The 24,779-nt window shown below is 48.0% G+C and overlaps 1 protein-coding gene across 1 annotated transcript in view; it reads right to left on the bottom strand.

Annotated features, from left to right (window-relative positions):
- Positions 1-16,007: 16,007 nt before the first annotated feature.
- The window catches only part of LOC149462509 (uncharacterized), a 117,835-nt gene continuing 109,063 nt past the window's right edge, over positions 16,008-24,779 (bottom strand). The window contains exons 4-5 of the mRNA XM_089676841.1: positions 17,842-18,022; positions 16,008-17,757 (exon numbers count right to left, since the gene is read on the bottom strand). Of these exons, the coding sequence (XP_089532967.1) occupies positions 17,034-17,757; positions 17,842-18,022 (905 nt within the window). The 3' untranslated portion in view covers positions 16,008-17,033. The remainder of the gene's footprint in view (positions 17,758-17,841; positions 18,023-24,779) is intronic.

The raw sequence follows: 24,779 nt of genomic DNA, 5'->3' as shown, positions 1-24,779 counted from the left end.
ACTTAGGGCCACAGAATTGTTACTCAGGGACAGACACAGAATTGTTACTGAGGGACACAGAATTGTTACTGAGGGCCACAGAACCGTTACTTAGGGCCACAGAAACGTTACTCAGGGACACAGAATTGTTACTGAGGGCCACAGAACCGTTACTTAGGGCCACAGAAACGTTACTTAGGGCCACAGAATTGTTACTCAGGGACAGACACAGAATTGTTACTGAGGGACACAGAATTGTTACTGAGGGCCACAGAACCGTTACTTAGGGCCACAGAAACATTACTTAGGGCCACAGAAACGTTACTCAGGGACACAGAATTGTTACTGAGGGCCACAGAACCGTTACTTAGGGCCACAGAAACGTTACTTAGGGCCACAGAATTGTTACTCAGGGACAGACACAGAATTGTTACTGAGGGACACAGAATTGTTACTGAGGGCCACAGAACCGTTACTTAGGGCCACAGAAACGTTACTCAGGGACACAGAATTGTTACTGAGGGCCACAGAACCGTTACTTAGGGCCACAGAAACGTTACTTAGGGCCACAGAATTGTTACTCAGGGACAGACACAGAATTGTTACTGAGGGACACAGAATTGTTACTGAGGGCCACAGAACCGTTACTTAGGGCCACAGAAACGTTACTCAGGGACACAGAATTGTTACTGAGGGCCACAGAAACGTTACTTAAGGACACAGAATTGTTACTCAGGGACAGACACAGAATTGTTACTCCGGGACACAGAATTATTACTGAGGGCCACAGAACCGTTACTTATGGCCACAGAAACGTTACTCGGACACAGAATTGTTACTGAGGGCCACAGAACCGTTACTTAGGGCCACAGAAACGTTACTTAGGGCCACAGAATTGTTACTCAGGGACAGACACAGAATTGTTACTGAGGGACACAGAATTGCTACTGAGGGCCACAGAACCGTTACTTAGGGCCACAGAAACGTTACTCAGGGACACAGAATTGTTACTGAGGGCCACAGAACCGTTACTTAGGGCCACAGAAATGTTACTTAGGGACACAGAATTGTTACTCAGGGACAGACACAGAATTGTTACTCCGGGACACAGAATTGTTACTGAGGGCCACAGAACCGTTACTTAGGGCCACAGAATTGTTACTCAGGGACAGACACAGAATTGTTACTCAGGGACACAGAATTGTTACTGAGGGACACAGAACCGTTACTTAGGGCCACAGAAACGTTACTCAGGGACACAGAATTGTTACTGAGGGCCACAGAACCGTTACTTAGGGCCACAGAAACGTTACTTAGGGACACAGAATTGTTACTCAGGGACAGACACAGAATTGTTACTGAGGGACACAGAATTGTTACTGAGGGCCACAGAACCGTTACTTAGGGCCACAGAAACGTTACTCGGACACAGAATTGTTACTGAGGGACACAGAATTGTTACTCAGGGCCACATAATTGTTACTCAGGGACAGACACAGAATTGTTACTCAGGGACAGACACAGAATTGTTACTCAGGGACACAGAATCGTTGAATTAAAGAGTATGTCAGACAACACGCAGAGGAGTGGCAGAGGAGGCAATGTTTTAGGAGCGAGCAGACGTGGCAGCAGAGGAAGGGGTCGAGGCAGCACTAGTCGCAGCCAGAGGCCAGTGCTCCCGGTGTCATCCAGCGGTCGTGTCTCCACCGACAACCCTGCCGTCATCGATTGGTTGGCTCGGTCGTCTTCCTCTTCCCAGGTCACCTCTGACACCTACAGCCAACGGTCGGTGTGTACGTCAGACACAACCGTTAGTTGGCATGGCCCGGGAGCAAGCCCACTGAAATCACGTGTCCTCTACCTGCCCCTGTCCTTTGCTGTTCCCTCACCAAGCGAAGTATCGCATGCTGTGGGCTCAGCCCCACTGTACAGTGAGGAAGAGCTAACAGAGGGCGGTCAGGAACGGGGGGAGACATCCGCCTTTTCAGCAGCCAGGCGAAGAAGTACTGGCGAGGAGAGTGGCTCGGTAGCCGGTCTAGAGACAGGTCTGTCTCCTGACCCAGACGCAGCCGAGGGGGCTAGTAGTGAGGCGGAGACCCTAATTGATGATGATGAGGCTGATCGCACTTGGCAGCCTCGTCGTCATCAGGCAATTTCTTCCGCATCATCAGGAGAAGAGGGTGCCAGCTTGGCAGCGAGCGAAACAGTCGGTGGGTTGCCCAGGAGGCAGCAGGGTCGCAGCAGTGTCAGTGGAGCCAAACGGCCACGGAGTACAGCACCAGCTCCACTGCAGCCTACCACCACGGCCAGTAGTGGTGCCGGTGCGCACGGAGGAAGTATCAGTCAGCCAGTGAGGAGTAGCGGGGGCAAAGTTTCCTACTCGGCGGTGTGGCAATTTTTCGTCAAGCCGCCCGAGGAAGTAAACGTAGCCATATGTCGACTATGTGGCCAGAAAGTCAAGCGTGGCCAGGGGGCCCATGTTGGGACTACAGCGTTGCGTCAGCATATGCAGCGTCGCCATTTGGTGGCCTGGGAAAACCGTGATAAAGATACGGCGGTTCTGCCTGACCCAGCCCCCGCTCCATCACCCGCTCCGTTACTTGCTCCGTCACCCGACGTCAATCGCCCTCTATCAGCCAGTCAAGGCTCCAACACCTCTGCTGAGGGGAGTTGTCGCTCGTTGGCATCTTCCGCTCGTTCAGATGCTCCTTCTCCTGCTACTCCTCTTCACGGATTCCGTCAGCAGTCTTTCTTGGAATCCGTTTCCAAGAGACAACAGTTTGCGAGCACGCACCCGACGGTGCAAAAGCTGAACGTCCTCCTGTCCAAGTTGCTGGTGCTGCAGTCCCTCCCTTTCCAACTGGTGGACTCAGCACCTTTCCGAGAAATGATGGCTTGTGCCGCGCCGCGGTGGAGAGTGCCAAGCCGGCATTTCTTCGCCAAAAAGGCAGTGCCAGCCCTGCATTCACATGTAGAAGAGATGGTGGGCCAGTCTTTGAGCATGTCGGTCTCTGCCAAAGTGCACGGCAGCGCCGACGTGTGGAGCTGTAACTACGGTCAGGGACAGTACATGTCATTTACGGCACACTGGGTGAACGTGGTGCCGGCACAGCCGCACCAGCAACTTGGACAGGTCACGACGCTTTTGCCTCCACGTTTGCATGTCCTTGGTCCAGCAAACATGTCCGCCTCTACCACCTCTTCTTCCGCCGTGTCCTCAGCCGCCACCCCCGTGCCAAGTCCCATTACCCAACCGGCATATCACATGTGCAGGGCGCAACGGTGTCACGCTGTGCTGCACCTGGTATGCCTTGGCGAACGTAGTCACACAGGGGAGGAACTTCTGAGTGTAATGAACAGAGAAATCGACAGATGGCTGTCTCCGCGCAAACTGAAAATCGGAACCATGTTGACCGACAACGGAAAGAACATGGTGTCTGCTCTGCGTCAAGGAAGGTTGTGCCATGCGCCATGCATGGCTCACGTGTTCAATCTGGTTGTCAAGCGGTTCCTAAAATCCACCATCCCACTGCAAGACATCCTTAAAATGTCACGTAAACTTTGCATGCATTTCAGCCATTCCTACACCGCAAAGCACACCCTCCTTGAGCTGCAGCGGCAGAACGGAATTCCACAGCATCGCCTGATCTGCGACGTTGCAACAAGGTGGAATTCAACCCTACACATGTTAGACCGCCTTTACGAGCAACGAAAGGCCATCACCGATTTCCTGATGTTACAAGCGGATAAAGGTACTCCCCTGTGTAACTTCGATGTCAGCCATTGGCAGCTCATGCGTGACACCTGCCGCTTGCTCAGGCCCTTTGAGGAGGCCACGCTATTCGTGAGTCGGCAGGACTATGGGATGAACGACGTCATTCCTCTGTTGCACGTCCTGGAACAAATGCTGTTAACAATGGCTGGTCAGGGTGCGGTAGACGTGGCGCACAGATCTCAACGCCACATGACCCCTGTGGGGGCAGGACAGGAAGAAGAGGAGGAGGTAGAGGAGGACATTTGTGCTCAGGAATTATTGAGTGAAATGGGTGGTTTTTCCACTCAGCGGACAGGAGTGGAGGAGCAGGAGCATCTGGTAGAGGAGGAGGAGGAGGAGACAGAGGACCCAGACGCACCGTGGCAGTATGCTGTGGAGATGGAGGCAGGGAGTCCCTCGCATTCCTTGGCGCAAATGGCCCATAGCATGCTCGTTTGCTTGCGTAGCGACAGCCGAATAATAACCATCAGACAGAGGGATGACTTTTGGCTGTCCACCTTGTTGGACCCTCGCTACCGTTCCAAAATGGTGGCCTTTTTCACACCTGCTGAGAGGGAGGCCAAAATTACGTACTATAAAAACCACCTATGTAGTCAGTTGGTCTCTGCCTTTCTGCGCCAACGTCCATCCTCAGACACTGTGGGCCCTGTGCGCTCGCGTTCCGCTGCCATGGCAGCAGGGGAGGGGTGGGGTGGTAGGAGCAGTGGCAGCTCCACCAGCAGCGGCTGCCTCAGTCTGCAGTCGATGATGAGTAGCTTTCTTCACCAGCGCAGTGAGGAAACTACTAATCAGCCGCAGCAGCAGCAGCAGCATCAGGTGGACCTGGAGCAGGAGCTCAAACAACAGGCTTGGGCCTACTTGGACAGCACCCTGCCAACCGAGGTAGACAATCCCCTTGACTACTGGGCAACGAAACTTGACCTTTGGCCCCAACAAGCTGAATTTGCCCTTGAAAGGCTGTCATGCCCGGCCAGTAGCGTGGCATCGGAGCGCGTGTTTAGTGCGGCAGGAGGTATTGTAACTCCGCGGAGGACACGACTGTCCACCCAAAGTGTGGAGAGACTCACGTTTGTGAAAATGAATCAGGCGTGGATTAGTCTGGATTTCAAACCACCAGTTCCTGACACAACTGACTAAATCCGCCATGAATCATGCCCCAAACATGTGCCACTTTCAGGTCTCCGCACACTGCTGCTGGGTTCCATTTTGTCATAGGGTGCTGGCAGATTACGGGCCTCCCATAGCTGCTGCCAGGCCCCTAATCTGCCATGGGCCCCTGTACCGCCTCCTCACGCTGCTGCAAGGTCCACAGTGTCTCATGGGTCCCTGTACCGCCTCCCATTGCTGCTGCCAGGCCCCTAATCTGCCATGGGCCCCCGTACCGCCTCCTCATGCTGCTGCCAGGTCCACAGTGTGTCATGCCATGTGCCACTTTCAGGTCTCCTCACACTGCTGCTGGGTTCCATTTTGTCATAGGATGCTGGCAGATTACGGGCCTCACATTGCTGCGGCCAGGCCCCTAATCTGCCATGGGCCCCTGTACCGCCTCCTCACGCTGCTGCAAGGTCCACAGTGTGTCATGCCATGTGCCACTTTCAGGTCTCCTCACACTGCTGGTGTGTTTCATTTTGTCATAGGGTGCTGGCAGATTACGGGCCTCCCATAGCTGCTGCCAGGCCCCTAATCTGCCATGGGCCCCTGTACCGCCTCCTCACGCTGCTGCAAGGTCCACAGTGTGTCATGCCATGTGCCACTTTCAGGTCTCCTCACACTGCTGGTGTGTTTCATTTTGTCATAGGATGCTGGCAGATTACGTGCCTCACATTGCTGCGGCCAGGCCCCTAATCTGCCATGGGCCCCTGTACCGCCTCCTCACGCTGCTGCCAGGTCCACAGTGTGTCATGGGTCCCTGTACCGCCTCCCATTGCTGCTGTCTCCAACGCCACACTCTGCCATGTGCCACTATCAGGTCTCCTCACACTGCTGCTGGGTTCCATTTTGTCATAGGATGCTGGCAGATTACGGGCCTCACATTGCTGCGGCCAGGCCCCTAATCTGCCATGGGCCCCTGTACAGCCTCCTCACGCTGCTGCAAGGTCCACAGTGTGTCATGCCATGTGCCACTTTCAGGTCTCCTCACACTGCTGGTGTGTTTCATTTTGTCATAGGATGCTGGCAGATTACGTGCCTCACATTGCTGCGGCCAGGCCCCTAATGTGCCATGGGCCCCTGTACCGCCTCCTCACGCTGCTGCCAGGTCCACAGTGTCTCATGGGTCCCTGTACCGCCTCCCATTGCTGCTGTTTCCATCGCCACACTCTGCCATGTGCCACTTTCAGGTCTCCTCACACTCCTGCTGGTTTCCATTTTGTCATAGGTTGCTGGCAGATTACAGGCCTCCCATAGGTGCTGCCAGGCCCCAAATCTGCCATGGGCCCCCGTACCGCCTCGTCACGCTGCTGCTGGGTCCACAGTGTGTCATGGGTCCCTGTACGGCCTCCCATTGCTGCTGTTTCCATCGCCACACTCTGCCATGTGCCACTTTCAGGTCTCCTCACACTCCTGCTGGTTTCCATTTTGTCATAGGTTGCTGGCAGATTACAGGCCTCCCATAGGTGCTGCCAGGCCCCAAATCTGCCATGGGCCCCCGTACCGCCTCGTCACGCTGCTGCTAGGTCCACAGTGTGTCATGGGTCCCTGTACGGCCTCCCATTGCTGCTGTTTCCATCGCCACACTCTGCCATGTGCCACTTTCAGGTCTCCTCACACTCCTGCTGGTTTCCATTTTGTCATAGGTTGCTGGCAGATTACAGGCCTCCCATAGGTGCTGCCAGGCCCCAAATCTGCCATGGGCCCCCGTACCGCCTCGTCACGCTGCTGCTGGGTCCACAGTGTGTCATGGGTCCCTGTACCGCCTCCCATTGCTCCCACTCTGCCATGTGCCACTTTCAGGTCTCCTCACACTCCTGCTGGTTTCCATTTTGTCATAGGTTGCTGGCAGATTACAGGCCTCCCATAGGTGCTGCCAGGCCCCAAATCTGCCATGGGCCCCCGGACCGCCTCGTCACGCTGCTGCTGGGTCCACAGTGTGTCATGGGTCCCTGTACCGCCTCCCATTGCTCCCACTCTGCCATGTGCCACTTTCAGGTCTCCTCACACTCCTGCTGGTTTCCATTTTGTCATAGGTTGCTGGCAGATTACAGGCCTCCCATAGGTGCTGCCAGGCCCCAAATCTGCCATGGGCCCCCGTACCGCCTCGTCACGCTGCTGCTAGGTCCACAGTGTGTCATGGGTCCCTGTACGGCCTCCCATTGCTGCTGTTTCCATCGCCACACTCTGCCATGTGCCACTTTCAGGTCTCCTCACACTCCTGCTGGTTTCCATTTTGTCATAGGTTGCTGGCAGATTACAGGCCTCCCATAGGTGCTGCCAGGCCCCAAATCTGCCATGGGCCCCCGTACCGCCTCGTCACGCTGCTGCTGGGTCCACAGTGTGTCATGGGTCCCTGTACCGCCTCCCATTGCTCCCACTCTGCCATGTGCCACTTTCAGGTCTCCTCACACTCCTGCTGGTTTCCATTTTGTCATAGGTTGCTGGCAGATTACAGGCCTCCCATAGGTGCTGCCAGGCCCCAAATCTGCCATGGGCCCCCGGACCGCCTCGTCACGCTGCTGCTGGGTCCACAGTGTGTCATGGGTCCCTGTACCGCCTCCCATTGCTCCCACTCTGCCATGTGCCACTTTCAGGTCTCCTCACACTCCTGCTGGTTTCCATTTTGTCATAGGTTGCTGGCAGATTACAGGCCTCCCATAGGTGCTGCCAGGCCCCAAATCTGCCATGGGCCCCCGGACCGCCTCGTCACGCTGCTGCTGGGTCCACAGTGTGTCATGGGTCCCTGTACCGCCTCCCATTGCTCCCACTCTGCCATGTGCCACTTTCAGGTCTCCTCACACTCCTGCTGGTTTCCATTTTGTCATAGGTTGCTGGCAGATTACAGGCCTCCCATAGGTGCTGCCAGGCCCCAAATCTGCCATGGGCCCCCATACCGCCTCGTCACGCTGCTGCTGGGTCCACAGTGTGTCATGGGTCCCTGTACGGCCTCCCATTGCTGCTGTTTCCATCGCCACACTCTGCCATGTGCCACTTTCAGGTCTCCTCACACTCCTGCTGGTTTCCATTTTGTCATAGGTTGCTGGCAGATTACAGGCCTCCCATAGGTGCTGCCAGGCCCCAAATCTGCCATGGGCCCCCGTACCGCCTCGTCACGCTGCTGCTAGGTCCACAGTGTGTCATGGGTCCCTGTACCGCCTCCCATTGCTGCTGTCTCCATCGCCACACTCTGCCATGTGCCACTTTCAGGTCTCCTCACACTCCTGCTGGTTTCCATTTTGTCATAGGGTGCTGTATGGCCTCCCATTGCTGCTGCCTCCACCGCCACACTGTGGCTCCAAACACTGGTTTTGGCCCCGTGACTGGCCAAATGAGTGAAGTGTGCGGTGATTCTAAGATCGACGGCACTCATCTGCATGTCATACTGACTGACAGTATTATTTCTCTTCCCCAGCAGACTCCAAGGGCATTTAAATTAAAGGTACAGTGTTCTGCACTAATATAAAGTCTCTCTGAAGCCTAGAAACACCCTTTTTTAAGTTAAATTCACAGCGAATATATTCGACTCAAATCAAATTTTTTCCACGAATTCGCCGAATCAGTCGAATAGAATTTTTGAATACTTCGCTCATCTCTAGTCAGAAGGTTTGTTACCTCCATGCATTCTATATATGAAGGTAAATACCCTTCTCTGTGCAGCAGCCCCCCCCCCAATACTCACCTGAGCCCCATCCTGATCCAGCAATGTGCTCAAGATCCTCTGCAGTCTGGGGTCTCTCCCTCCTCATTGGCTGAGACAGGAGCAGGGGCCATTGGCTCCTGCTGCTGTCAATCATGGCCAGTGAGCCAATAAGGGAGAGGGGACTTTGTGGACACACAGAGCAGCGGCTTGCTCCTGAGCCTGCTTGGATGCCCCATAACAAGCTGCTTACTGTGGGGACAATCATCAGGAAGGAGGGGCCAGGAGCGCCTTTGGGGGACCCGAGAAGAGGAGGATCCAGGCTGCTCTGTGCAAACCATCACACACAGTAGTAAGTATGACATGTTTGTTTTAAAAGAAAAAAAATGTTGCCTTTACAATCACTTTAAGTCTTGTTTACTAATCGACACGACACCCTCCGACACCCACAGACCATAAACAAAGCAAAAGTGACAGCAAATAACCAACCCAACTATAATACACTGTGTACAAATGGAGGGAAGCTGACATACACCGGGCAGAATCAGGGGAGCAGAGATGGGGGAACAGGATGCAGGAAACCAGAATCAAGGAAAGTATATGTAGTGATCCCCCCGTAGGGGCTGCTTAAGTTTGTTCACTCCACCACTCTGCCTCCCAACCCCAAGAACTGTCTCAGCCCCAACTGACACCCCTGACAATAGTGAAGTACAAGGACCAATGAAAAGCACACACGGTATAATAAACACAGAGATCAGCTTTACTGTAAGACCTCTATGGGAAGTAATAAACATGAACAACAGGTATATGTTTGGAGAATCAAGAGAACAGCAAATCCTGAGACCGGAAGCAATATAACTCACTTTTACACTCAGGCTGCTTTCAGGGGATTCCAACCGTGAATAACCCCAAGAGCAGAGGAAACACTTACATGGGACCTCAAAATGGGTCTAAACCCCTTTACATAAACTCAGCTCTATGATGTCCAAGCAGGAGGAGAGCAGAAGGATGACTCTCTGTGGTGTCAGACTTCTCCCTTCTAACCCCCGACACCACAAGCCCAATAGGCAAACACTGCGCCCAACTGATGCTTCATAGCTACTTTCCAAGGTAGAGCTATTCCCTCCCACACCATGCAATATAGAGGCCTGAATACGCATGCGCGTGCCCGTATGGCACCAGTAACTTCAGTCTCTTGGTAACTGGATGAATGTTGGGGTCTTCAGCGAGACACTTTCATTGGTGCACTTAAACTCCTTAAACACTTAAAGTATATTTGTAATCCTGTGGCAGTATGTGTGCCGTGTTCCTGTCATCTGACAGTGGGAGAAATCCCTCTCACCAGATCCTGTGACTAAGGCCCAAACCATGGTCCTGGAAATGACCGGCTCCTGTGGTCACCTCACCATGAGCCCTTCACACTGTCGGTGTAGGCACTGTACTGTAGACCACATCTCTCAGGTTGGATGTTCCTTTGTCTGATCCAGATCACCAAGCATGCAGTGCACTGCCCATAAGCACTTCTTTCCCAGGTCCAATCTCTCTCCTGCCACATGCAATCTCCCCCTCCTCAGGAGAAACCCCCAAGATGGATCCCTCCACTCTGCTCTCCCTAAGCATGATGGCTTTCGTAGTTCTTTTTTAATTCTATCTCCATATCAGCCTATAAGGCCGTTTCTGTTCAAGACTCCATCGTCCACAATGCTTTGCACCTGCACTTCCTGTTTGACAGAGTCCTTGTCATTGGCTCCTTTAATGGCTCTTATTATTGGCTCTCTCACTCTCTTACAGTCTGAGAGGAGAAGGGGGGGCTGAAATCCCTCACTGCTTTGTCTGTGTCAGGGCAAGTGTCAGGTTACACAGGAGAGGCCAGTCAGCAGATCACAGCCATGAGACAGGATTAATATCTCCTGCTACACGTACAAGATACAGGACACAGGATCCAGCAGGGAAGCGGCTCACAGGCAGAACACTGAGGAACTGATGAAAACTACGGGGGGATTATATACCTTCCCAGCAGCCAGCATCAGGTGGAGCCTCATTACTGACACCTTCTGTCTACTGGGAGACACAGCAATGTCTCCTCTCTACTTCCTCCTGACTTACCTCACCCAGAGCTTCCTGTCTGTACCTGACATCACTTCCTGTCTGTACCTGACATCACTTCTTGTCTGTAACTGACATCACCTCCCGTCTGTACCTGACATCACTTCCTGTCTGTATCTGACATCACTTCCTGTCTGGGTAGAAGGGCACTCACCACCTGGTGGAGCTCAGAGGAACTGCAGCTCCAAGTAATGTCTCATAGTTTGAACCTTATTGTTTCCAAGTGTACTTGAATGATCATGTCCATGTCTGGCAGATTCCAGGACTCTTCAGCGTGGCAGTGAGGTGATGACTCCGGAACACTCTCTGGGTTCCATTACCAGACACTGCAATTATACCCGACTGCAGGAGCCACCATCTCCTTTCCTACAGTGAAAGTATAATTGTGACATCAGCAGAGAGGTAGTGGGAGGGTGGGATCAGGTAAGTACCACCACTGACCACCAATGCTGGGCTGGGGGTACACTTTATTCTCACTGACACCAACAATGGGGCTTATTTTATCTCACTGACTCCAACAATGGGGCTTATTATATCTCACTGACACCAACAATGGGGCTTATTTTATCTCACTGACACCAACAATGGGGATTATTTTATCTCACTGACACCAACAATGGGGATTATTTTATCTCACTGACACCAACAATGGAGCTTATTTTATCTCACTGACATCAACGATGGAGCTTATTTTATCTCACTGACACCAATGATGGATGTCAAGGAAATCATGCCCACGGTGACTGGGTAGCTGGAGTGAGATCCTTGATTGGTGGAGAAGGAATGAGGGTGGGGCTTTCTCTGAATTCTCTAGAATTCTCATCTGCTGACAATTGATGGACTGATCTGAATTCTGTGTGAAATATATCTGGTTGTTAATGATTGGCCGGAAATCAGGCGGTCACACCCCTAACCGATGACTCCTCATCTGTCGGCAGGTTTCCCCACTGACAGCTGAATGTCCACAAAAGAATTGTCAGCAATTACAAATTGTGGAAAACCCCTCAGAATGTCTCTGAGAAGAAATGATATTTTATCTTCTCTCCAACTCAGACTATATTTGTCTTAGACGTAAGAGGCCCAAAATCCCGAGTCCCTGTCAGGTCTGAGCTCCAGCCGGATACAATCACCTTCTCCACTCACATAGTTTGCTTTTGTAAATGAAGTGAGTACAGAATTGAGGAAAGCGAGGACACCCGGCAACAATGGGATTCTGTCCTATCTCCTGCACCCGGAGCAAATGAACAACATGTACCAGCCTTCCCAGCCCCATCAATGTACACTGTGGAGGCATCTTGTATGTAGACTCTGGATTCAACAAACCAGCAGCCTGGCCATTCAGGAACATACCATTGTTCAGCTCTGGGGGGGGGGAACAAACATCTCTCATGGGAAGGAGCTCTGGGGAGTCAACAGACCAATCTTTCATCTATACATATGTTTCCATCTCTCCACATCACTCCATTCTTTTTCTGGACAAAACCATTATAAATATCAGCGACAGATTTACAAATCTAGGATTTTACAATGAGAACACAATGTCACAAGGGATCTATAAAAGATTTTATCCGGACACAAGATCCCATTGTAAGAAAGGAATTCTGAATATGAACAGCGACTGTTATGTGGGATCCCATTATATTCAGTGCGGGGAAATGTATCTTTTATATTTTACTGAAACCTTAGATAATAAATTACATTTATGTCCCAGAAATTAACTTTACTGTATTTTTAACTGAAATTGTACCTTTCATAAATCATTGCACTAATATTGTGTAAAATAATCAAAAATCATAAAACATCAGAACTACTAACAATTCATCCTCTAGTGTGTCTGCTGTTGTGAAGAAATATATATAATATTTGGGGGATTTAAGTAATTTTAAGGTAGAAATTATTTTTAAAACATGTAAACAAAAGAATTAAAAATGTCTCCAGGACTCCATGGACCCCTTCATTCCACACAGTCTCCAGGAACCGGGAAACCACAGAGAAACCAAGTGTCCCCCGACTTCCTCTCCAGGCTGGGATGTCACCCTGGTTGGGGGCCCCCTACAGTAGAAGAAGCAGACTGCACCTGCCTACATCTTCTTTATGCTTTGTCTGATCAGGATGGCGGTCATTTCTCCCTGAACATGGAGCCCCCTAAACACGAGGTAAACGTGGTGCAGCATTGAGCCCCGTCCAGCTGTAGTGTAGACTTTGACAGGCTGCAGGCAGCGGGGCTGGACGCTGTACCTGTGCCTACCAGGTGTATTATAATGCCAGCATTGCACCCACAGGGGCCGGACCCCCCATGTACAAGGGGCCTAAGAGATACCATCAGCTGGTGTCCCATTCCACCAGACCCCTATAACTGGAAGAGGACATGTTTGGGGGGATGTGTTGTAGAAGAACTCAGACCACGGTATTGTGCGATGAAATTATAATTCAACTTTATTAATCATATATATGTGACACTTTAACAACAGAAGAAAAGAGATAAATTGTTTACATTTCAAGGATCTATTTATACCATTTATGTCATCTATGCTAAGAAACTGATTAACATATGACACACCCCTCATTAATACCAGCCCCGCCCACTTATGTGACCCTCCAAACATCCAAATCCCTGTAAATTCCCAGAAGACACTTTCATGTTTTATCCATAACAAGCTGATTGGGTACAAGAGAACCCCGAGCCCCTCCTGCTCATTCCCACACAACAAGTCCATGTCACCATCTACAAGGTGAGAGGACCTGAAGGAGAACAAGACCAGGACCACCAGGACCATCGCCTGACTGAAGCCATGCTCACATTTCTTTCTAATGCTGCTTCTATGGTCTCCTCAGATACGGATTTGTCAGATGTACATTAGTGGAACCCTTTCACTCCGGCCAATGTAAGGTTTCCATCAGCAGCAGCACGGCCTTATAGCTACAGCACCCGGGGGTTGTCTACATTTGTTAGGCCAACTGTCAGCTTTCTGGTGGAAGTGATTCAGCCGCACTGAAGGTCCTCCCCCCACCATGTATACCGGGCTCAGCTGTCCCTCCTGCAAGCCCAAGACAGACATGGTGGGTGTCAGTGGTGAGGGCAGAAGGAGATCAGCAAACATCTGATCTCTGATCTCCCCTTCAGTGAATGAATGTGGGAGGTGGGAGATTATGTCATTTCTGGGTTCAGCGCTGTCATTCTTCAGTCACTATGGTTTGAGAAGGAGCTGATTAGGCATGATCTGTGCTTGAACATCTTTCTTAGGGTACAGAGGTAACATTAGGGGTCTAATAATGTTCTGATGTCTCTTTAAAGAGGACCTGTGACCAGAAATATGTACCACAGGGGGGCTATCAACCCCCTATATGACAGAAGCCATGTTAAGTGTAAAAAGAGATGAAAAAAATTTAAGTAACATTATAAAAATAAAAACCCATAAAACAAATCACACGACACATTTTACATATCATTGCACAAGCGAGAGTGAGAACAATAATTCTGAGGCCATCGTTCACAGTTACCTATCTGAACTGATAACCTATAAAGTCTCTTAAAGCGTCAAACTGAAGTTTGTCACCATTTCACAAGTACACACAGTTTATAAAGTTTGACATGTTTGGTATCTATATACTTGATGCCAACCCCATATTTTATAATTTCACCAAATTGGGTCATATATTGTGTTCTTTGTGCACTAACATTATCTATTTTACAGAAAATATGTATTTGATAAACAGCTGTGCTAATATTCTGTGACATGAAAAATGGCAACTACCACTATTATATTCTCCAGAGTCTCTGATTTCAGAAAATAAAAGAAATGTTTGGGGTTTTAACTAATCATATGGCCTAAAATGTGAATATAACTTAAAAAAGCAAAATAATCTCTGGCAGTAAAAGAAAATACAGCAATATATAATATTTCAAAATCAAAACTATGGTAGCAACTAATGGCTTAAGAAGCAAACCCACCATATTACTCAACCAGGTTCCAACTAAACCCATCCAAAACATTGGATCCCACCTCCTCCCACCCAGGTTCCTGTTGGAACTCCTTTACCTTGTGCAGATATCCCCTTCTGAGATCCTCATGATCTAATATAAATGTACAACACTCTCTATCTGACACCATTTGTAGACTCCACCTTGGTCTGCCAAGAGATAGTCAGCTGCCATGCAGTTCTGTGACACCACCTTAGGTGGTGGAGCCACTTCTGCTGTCAGCTCTGCTATAACATCAATGGTGTCATTGGTTACCTGATCCGTGACTCCAGTACACCGGTTCATCTTACATATCTTAGATTCCCCATCCCGTCTATGAAGGGCTCACTGCATAAAGCATCTCCAATCCAGAGAGAATGTTTCTTCTCACTGGAAGGCCAGGGGAGTATTGGGAGAGATTGAGGCTTTCCCTTACAGATATGGGGGGGGGGGGGGGGGGCAACATAACCTCAAGTACAGCTATGGGTGGAATTGAAGGGAAGCCATTTTTAGGGTACTCCTTCCACAAAAGAAGCAAATGTTATCTGGAAGGACTAGGAATCCATTGGACCAATGGGGATTAAACATTCTGCAATTACATTGAGAAACCATGAAATGTTACTGGCCTGTGATTGGCTCTCCTATTGTTAGTGAAGTGAGACTCCCTTTGTTGGTGTAATTAATGGAAAGAAACCATGTGAAATGTTTCTTCCAAATCCAAAAAGGTGACCCCCTTGGGTAAGTACCCATCCTAATATTCCTGATATGAGTTTGTAGTCCCTGCTATACAGGAAACACGTGGGCAATCATTTACACCTTTTACAGCAGGACAGTAAATATCAGAACACAATTCAAACAGAAGACCAACAGCAGGAAGTCTGCTAACTGAATGTGTAATGCAATCTGTCATTAGCATTCCCAGAGTTCCCTCTGCAACATAGTTGTATCAGTTGTTGGTCCTGTCTGTAGATCTGTTATTTCCCACCTTCTGTAACAGGGTGACAACCCTGATCATTCTGCAGGAACATTACACAGCAGCGTTGTCACCCTGTACAGGGAAGTCTTAGATAGATTATAAGTAAGACACACAACAAGTAAAGTCCAACTTCAGCTAACTCTTCTACAGCAGTTACAGCAACAGGTTCTCTATAAGGTTCAACCCCCCATATGAATGGAAGATGACAGTTGTAAGCACCCCCAGCAGTGTTATATGGTGTTTCCCAACCATCCAACTTTCATTTTGTCAAATAGCTTGGCCTTTTACAGGAAGCAGAAAAAAACTGGGAGGGTCAACAGGTAATAAAAAAGTTACAAGGGGAGACTCGGAAAAACCAAAAACGTTTATGCTAATGACAGATTGCACCATTTATGTAATTATTGATTTTGGCCATTGTTACACTGTGGCGCCGATGTCTTAACTCGTCCATTCAGAGTCATTAAGGTGAACCCCAATAAGAGGAATTTCAGTCTCCCAGAAGAAGTGGTAGGAATATGACCGCACACTTAGCACTTTGTAAGTTCAGATCTCTTGCAGTTGTACCGTGTGAATAGTTTATGGAGAGGAGCAATAGCTGGACAGAAAAAAAAAAAGATAACAAAGACATCCAATCTTCACCTGATAGAATCCCTTTTGAGAAAACCAGATGAAACACAAGTGGCCAGCTGGGATTAGGTGGTACTGTTGAATATGTCCCCTAAAACAGCATTAACTCCATGTTGGATGGCCTACAGCAGCTTAAGAAGTTACTCTCTAACCAAACAGAGACCTCTATCTGGCTGGTATCTCAGCTACAGACCTGCCTGGAAAGATGTCATCCATGCGAGGATATAGAACATGGAAAGGAGGCATTGATCATGGGAGAGGAGGTGGAACATGTAATAGGAAGTGTGGACACGGTGGGCTTAGCTGGAACCCTCAAGCCTAGCTTATGATGTATCAATTCTCAAAAGAACATGGAATGGACTCTCCTAATGAGGTTTCAGAGGCTTGGCAAGAAGCCATTGGACCCCATCCTAGACTCTGGTACTGAGGCATTGTTGGTCATGTATTGGTTGGTCAGATTCTGTCAATGAAGAAAACGCATGGGAACATAGCTCAGTTAGTGAATGATGAAAATGAATTACATGTTCAGTCAATGCTCCATAAAAAAGGATAAAGATGAGGAAAACAGTTCAGTCATTGCTGCTTATCTGAAAAAAATGTCCAAAGGTAAAATATTCACAGGCCTTCTAGGAGTGTTCCTGATGGACATAAGCACTAAACCCAATGCATCCGAACATTAAATTCCTGATTGTTCACAGATTTTTTTTTCTAAGCAGCATTTTGTCTTTTTATGTCTTCCGTCATTTGTGGGAAGACATTGGGGCTGTGAACCTAATGAGACAGCTTCAACTTCTTTAATATTGTCCAATCTTCTGGATTTTCATTTATGCAGCTCAAGCTTGTGAATCCTCTGGTGACAGATAAGCCCGGCATTACCTGTAAAAGCTTTGTCACATTCTGAACATTGATATGGCTTCTCTCGAGTGTGGATCCTCTGGTGTGTGATAAGATGTGCCATCCGTGTAAAAGCTTTGTCACATACAGAACACTGATATGGCTTCTCTCCGGTGTGGATCCTTTGGTGTGTGATAAGATGTGACTTCCATGTAAAATCTTTCTCACATTCTGAACATTGATATGGCTTCTCTCCAGTGTGGATCCTCTGGTGTATGATAAGATGTGACATCCGTGTAAAAGCTGTCTCACATTCTGAACATTGATATGGCTTCTCTCCAGTGTGGACCCTCTTGTGTATGATAAGCTCTGCCTTGGTTGTAAAACATTTGTCACATTCAGAACACTGGTATGGTTTCTCTCCAGTGTGAATCCTCTGGTGTCTGATAACATTTGACTTCTGCATAAAACCTTTGTGACATTCAGAGCACTGATATGACTTCTCTCCAGTGTGAATCCTCTGGTGTCTGATAAGATGTGACTTCTGTGTAAAAGCATTGTCACATTCTGAACACTGATATGGCTTCTCTCCAGTGTGAGCCCTCTGGTGTGCTTTAAGACTTGACTTGTGTGTGAAAGCTTTGTCACATTCTGAACATTGATATGGCTTCTCTCCAGTATGAACCCTCTCATGTAAGACAAGGTAATCCCTCCGTTTAAAAGTTTGATCACATTTAGAACATTGATATAGCATCTCTCCAGTGTGGATCCTCTGGTGTGCTATGAGATCTGACTTCTGTGTAAAAGCTTTGTTACATTCAGAACACTGATGTGGCTTCTCTCCAGTGTGGATCCTCTGATGTCTGATAAGGCGTGACTTCCATATAAAAGCTTTGTTACATTCAGAACACTGATATTGCTTCTCTCCAGTGTGAACCCCCTGGTGTGCTATAAGATGTGACTTCTGTGTAAAAGCTTTGTCACATGCAGAACATTGATATGACTTCTCTCCAGTGTGAATCCTCTGGTGTGTGATAAGCTGTGATTTCCATGTAAAAGCTTTATCACATTCAGAACACTGATATGGCTTCTCTCCAGTGTGAATCCTCTGGTGTGTGATATGTTTTGCCTCCATTGTAAAATCTTTGTTACGTTCCAAACAAGAAATAGCTTGAAATGACTCCTCTTATGTATACATGGGTTGGACTTTACTGTAAAGCAATTGTCACTTCCAGAACACTGAAATGACTTTTCTCATGTTGTCCTCTGAGGTTGGATCAGTGTTGAAGAGGACCCAAAGCACTTATGACATTTAGAACACGGATATAACTTGTGTCCTGTGTGAATCCTCCAGTGAACTGCAATAAAAACTTTCAGTCAATTAAGACACCCAGATGTTTGGTTTGTATTCACGAAGACCAGCATGATCGAAAACATGGTTCATCAATCCACCTGTACAGACAAAAAAATAAAAATCAGAATTCTATATAAAGGGCTAAAGTTCTTTTTAATTTTTAATGATTATTATTAAATATATCATATATATCATCGTGGGCTGTGTCAGCTTCATGGTTGTCCTCAAAGGCCAGTTGTAATTGTAAGAGTAGATGTCCAGAGCACCTCACCCCCCCCCCCCCCCCCCCCATTACATCAGATGTCAAGAACCTCACACCCTCAGGTGAGAAAAATGTAAATGAGCAGCTGAGAGAAGAGCTAAAAACACTAATACCCCCACAAATCTATCCTAGACATTCGATCTAAAATGTAACAATTGCAACTAGAAAACCCTCAACTGAGGGAAGAGATAATGACACCAAAGATACAAATGGAGCTCAACAATCAGGAAAGAGAATCAAAGGGGATGTTTTATACAAAGTACCCATCAAGGAACAACAGACCGGTGAGACCAATCAGCTTCCGAAATGTAACAAGACAAAGACCAGCAATAGCCAAGACAACTCTACTAATCCTGAGACCACAAATAGTGATGGCCGAACACCCCCCTGTTCAGGTCGCGGTCAAACATCAGAACCTACAGAATGTTCTACAGTAAATGTCGAACACAAAGAACTGAGAGGTGTCTTACCACATCTGAGTATGAAGATACCGCTCAGTTACTAAAATCCGGCATGAGTTATATGATGAAATCACGGTGTATTTTAGTAGTGAGACATTCATTCATGTTCCTGGTGTCAGTGGGGTTCCCCACTGACAGCTGAATGTCAAAAGAATTGTCAGCATTGCCCAACAATTAATAAAAACATCTTGTTGTCCCCCCTCTCATCCACACCAAGCCCTTCGGGTCTGGTATGGATTTTGAGAGGAACCCTCCATGCCATTGTCCCCACAAAATTCATATCAGACCCTTATCCAAGAAAGCAGCTGGGCAGGTCAGGAAAGGGGGGGCAAGTGCCCCCCTCCTGAACCATACCAGGCCACATGCCCTCAACATGGGGGGGTGCTTTGGGCCGGGAGCCCCCCAAACCTCCTTGTCCACATATTGATGGGGACAAAGGCCTCTTTCCCACAACTGTAGCCTGTGGTTGTGGGGGTCTGCAGCCTGGGGGGCTTATTGGAATCTGGAAGCCCCCTTTAACAAGGGGACCCCAAGATCCCGGCCCCCTCCAACTATGTGAATGAGTAGGCGGTATATGGTACTGCTACCCATTCACAAAAAAAATTGTAAAAAGTGATAGGACAAAGTCTTTGAAAAGTCCTTTATTAAAAATAAACATTTAAAAAATGTCCCCCAAAGTAGCTCCAACATCAATCATGATGCCACCACCACCGCTACCCAAAAAAGGGGAAAAAAAGCTCCGCTTGCGACACTGGCTCCTGGCTGTCTGACAGCTGCGCCCCTGACAACAGTTTTCATATACCCCGCCCCCTTGTGACATCACCACGCACTGTGATTGGTCAAAGTATTACACCTGACTTGTGATTAGGTGCATTGCTTTGTCCAATCACAATGCACTGTCAGGGCACAGTGCATTGTGGGGCATGGTGGGCAAACAGCCCACTGAACACCCGTACCGTTTGTGTTTGCCGAACACATGAATGGCCCATGTTCAAATCAAACTTAGGTTCAACTCGAACATGAAGCCCATCCCTACAAACAAACAATCATCAAACCACAAGAACAGCCAACAAACTCTGGATTCTTTTTGTTATTAATAGACTCCAATGGGAAATATCTAAACACCAAACGGCTCTTCCCAGGAACAAGAGACAACAAAATTCAAGTCCAACAACTGAACAAGCGATAGGAGTCATCAATGATCCGTATTTCACCAACCCCAAACATATCATCATACACACCGACCCAAACATATCATCATACACACCGACCCAAACGTATCATCATACACACCGACCCAAACATATCATCATACACACCGACCCAAACATATCATCATACACACCGACCCAAACATATCATCATACACACCGACCCAAACATATCATCATACACACCGACCCAAACATATCATCATACACACCGACCCAAACATATCATCATACACACCGACCCAAACATATCATCATACACACCGACCCAAACGTATCATCATACACACCGACCCAAACATATCATCATACACACCGACCCAAACATATCATCATACACACCGACCCAAACATATCATCATACACACCGACCCAAACATATCATCATACACACCGACCCAAACATATCATCATACACACCGACCCAAACATATCATCATACACACCGACCCAAACATATCATCATACACACCGACCCAAACGTATCATCATACACACCGACCCAAACATATCATCATACACACCGACCCAAACATCCTCCAGGGACAAAAGGAAGCCTCTGAGAATAAACTATTACAACTAACAGAGACCGCACAACAAAAATGTCCTCACTCCAACATCATACTGTCCTCCCTAATTCCAAGGATGGACATAACAAACAATAGAAAACTCAGCGAATCAACACAGAGCTGGCAGATAAAACCAGGTCAGAGCCTACCATTCACCTGACACAACATCATTCCATCATGACCCAACACCTCTATGACTACAAACACCTCAACTAACAAGGGGGCAGTCAACTAGCAAGAGAACCCAAAGACATTGTACTGAATGGAACCCACAACCCGGGATCTGGCACAAACTATCTCAGATGGACACAATGGGGCTGATTTACTAAAACTGGAGTGTGCAAAATCTGGGGCAGCTGTGCATGGGGGCCAATCAGGTTCTGACTTCAGCTTGTTCAATGAAGCTTTGACCATAAACCTGGAAGCTGATTGGTTCCCATGCAGAGCTGCACCAGATTTTGCACTCTCCAGTGTCTCATTGTCATCATAGGCCGTGTCCAGAATGACCACCCATCCCCCCTTATCAGCTGGCTTCAATGTTATATCTCACCTTGCTGCTAATGATGGCAATGCACCTTTCTCCTCAATGGTCCCATTATTAGGATATGACCCCAGAGTTCCTGATTATAGACTGTCATACGTCACCATCTTTATCATCCAAATGAAGGAACATTTCTGCTGCTGCATATGTAGTGGGTGGTGGAAACTTCCATTTTGTCTGTCAACCTCAGACAGACCTACTCAGTGGTGTGACTACAGATGATCCCTCAATATCACCTCTCCAAGAATAATGTCCCTTCTATCTAATATTCCTGAAACATCTATACAAGTCCTGTGCCAACAAAAACTTCTTCATGATACCTTTAGGGCTAAAGCCCAAACCTTTCCCCAGAAGGTCCATCTTACCCGATGTCAGTCCAGCTGAGGAGAAGGCGACAATTCCGTCTATTTCTGTTGATGATGAATCATCTGTTGGGATGGTTGGATGAGTGGGAGATCCCTTGTTGCAGCGTTGATGTTTCCTACCTCCCCTGTGGCCGGATCTCTGCTGTTTCCTTGATTCTGATGGACAATATGAGGTCGGTGTTGTCCCTCTATAGATCCTAATAAAGTGCCTCCAGCAGAGGAGGGAAGCGATGGGTCAGAGGCTGTAGAAGAAGCTCTAGTGAGCAGTCTAGATGGACGAGGTGAGTCTTGTGTAGGTGGTGCTCCAAGAGTACGCCTGATTAGTAGACATTTAGATGTTGGACTCCTTCAGCTGCTCGGCTGACAATGCAGACTGCAGTGTAGACTCCACCTCTGTGATCTGTACAGCCAGACCAGGTTCTTCCTTCTGGAGAAAGGAAACTGGAGAACAATGGAGCTCTTGTTTAGGACTTGTGTAAACAGACCACTGGACTCCTCCCTGTCCACAAACAGACCACTGGACTCCTCCCTGTCCACAAACAGACCATTGGACTCCACCCTGTCCACAAACAAAGCCGGGGTCAGTTTACCTCCTAGCCCCCCATATAATAAGCTGTGCTTTCTAATGTTCAGCTAAAGTTATCTTTTTACATAGACAAGACAGTTGTCTTTTTAGGAACTTCTCAGGAGGACTTTGATCTGGTGTCATTTACCCAAAAAAAACCCTTCCCCTCCTCCACTAAGAACACCCCCTTCTCCCCCCCACAGAGGAAACCCCTCCCCCACTAAAGACACCCTCTCCACTGAGGATACTCCATTCCTCTCCTTTCCTCCTCTGAAGACACTCCTCCCCCTCCTTTCCTGCACTGGTGTTGACACCCTCCCCCACTAAAGACACCCTCTCCACTGAATATACTCCATTCCCCTCTTTTCCTCCTCTGAAGACACCCCTCCCTCTCCTTTCCTGCACTAGGGACACCCTTCCCCCTCCCCTTCTGAGGACACTCTCTCCCCTAGTGTTGTCACCCCTTCCCCACTCAAGACACTCTTTCCACTGAGATCATCCCTTCCAGTTTAACATGTTGCCACCCAGCCTATAGCCAGATGGCAGCCGGGCGAAAAGCTCGTCCCTCCGGGTTTACGCCATATGGCAAAAATAAAAAAAAATTATGAATTTTTTTTTTTTTGTGCTGTCACCAGTCAGTGTCCCTGATCACCGCCATGACAGTTATATGATAATTCTGTACTGCACTGGTGACAGTATATAAAAAAATAGTGAAAATAATTTTTTTTTAATTTCTTCAATTTCCAAAAAATTATGACAAAAAAGTTACAACTTCAAAAAACTCGCCATGCCTCTTATGAAATATGTCACACTGTCTACTTTGCAAAAAGAGGTAATTTGGGGGATATCTGTACCGTCCTGACATTTGGGGGATATCTGTACTGTCCTGACATTTGGGGGATATCTGTACCGTCCTGACATTTGGGGGATATCTGTACTGTTCTGACATTTGGGGGATATCTGTACTGTCCTGACATTTGGGGGATATCTGTACTGTCCTGACATTTGGGGGATATCTGTACCGTCCTGACATTTGGGGGATATCTGTACTGTCCTGACATTTGGGGGATATCTGTACTGTTCTGACATTTGCGGGATATCTGTACTGTTCTGACATTTGGGGGATATCTGTACTGTTCTGACATTTGGGGGATATCTGTACTGTCCTGACATTTGGGGGATATCTCTACTGTCCTGACATTTGGGGGATATCTGTACCGTTCTGACATTTGGGGGATATCTGTACCGTCCTGACATTTGTGGTATATATGTACTGTCCTGACATTTGGGGGATACCTGTACCGTCCTGACATTTGGGGGATACCTGTACCGTCCTGACATTTGGGGGATATCTGTACTGTTCTGACATTTTGGGGGGATATCTGTACCGTCCTGACATTTGTGGTATATATGTACTGTCCTGACATTTGGGGGATACCTGTACCGTCCTGACATTTGGGGGATACCTGTACCGTCCTGACATTTGGGGGATATCTGTACTGTCCTGACATTTGGGGGATATCTGTACTGTCCTGACATTTGGGGGATATCTGTACTGTCCTGACATTTGGGGGATATCTGTACCGTCCTGACATTTGGGGATATCTGTACTGTCCTGACATTTTGGGGGGATATCTGTACCATCCTGACATTGGGGGATATCTGTACCGTCCCGACATTTGGGGGATATCTGTACTGTCCTGACATTTGGGGGATATTTGTACTGTCCTGACATTTGGGGGATATCTGTACTGTCCTGACATTTTGGGGGGATATCTGTACCGTCCTGACATGTGGGGGATGTCTGTACTGTCCTGACATTTGGGGGATATCTGTACCGTCCTGACATTTGGGGGATATCTGTACTTTCGTGACATTTGGGGGATATCTGTACTGTTCTGATATTTGGGGGATATCTGTACTGTTCTGACATTCTTGTACTGCACTGGTGACAGTATATAAAAAAATAGTGAAAATATTTTTTTTTTAATTTCTTCAATTTCCAAAAAATTATGACAAAAAAGTTACAACTTCAAAAAACTCGCCATGCCTCTTATGAAATATGTCACACTGTCTACTTTGCAAAAAGAGGTAATTTGGGGGATATCTGTACCGTCCTGACATTTGGGGGATATCTGTACTGTCCTGACATTTGGGGGATATCTGTACTGTTCTGACATTTGGGGGATATCTGTACTGTTCTGACATTTGGGGGATATCTGTACTGTCCTGACATTTGGGGGATATCTCTACTGTCCTGACATTTGGGGGATATCTGTACCGTTCTGACATTTGGGGGATATCTGTACCGTCCTGACATTTGTGGTATATATGTACTGTCCTGACATTTGGGGGATACCTGTACCGTCCTGACATTTGGGGGATACCTGTACCGTCCTGACAT

The sequence above is a fragment of the Staurois parvus genome, unplaced genomic scaffold, assembly GCF_062004578.1.
Source record: "Staurois parvus isolate SC_StPar_1 unplaced genomic scaffold, SC_StPar_1.0 ptg000174l, whole genome shotgun sequence".
NCBI lineage: Eukaryota > Metazoa > Chordata > Amphibia > Anura > Ranidae > Staurois > Staurois parvus.
Note: the sequence above shows the minus strand (reverse complement) of the source record. Positions and strands in the feature narration are given on the sequence as shown.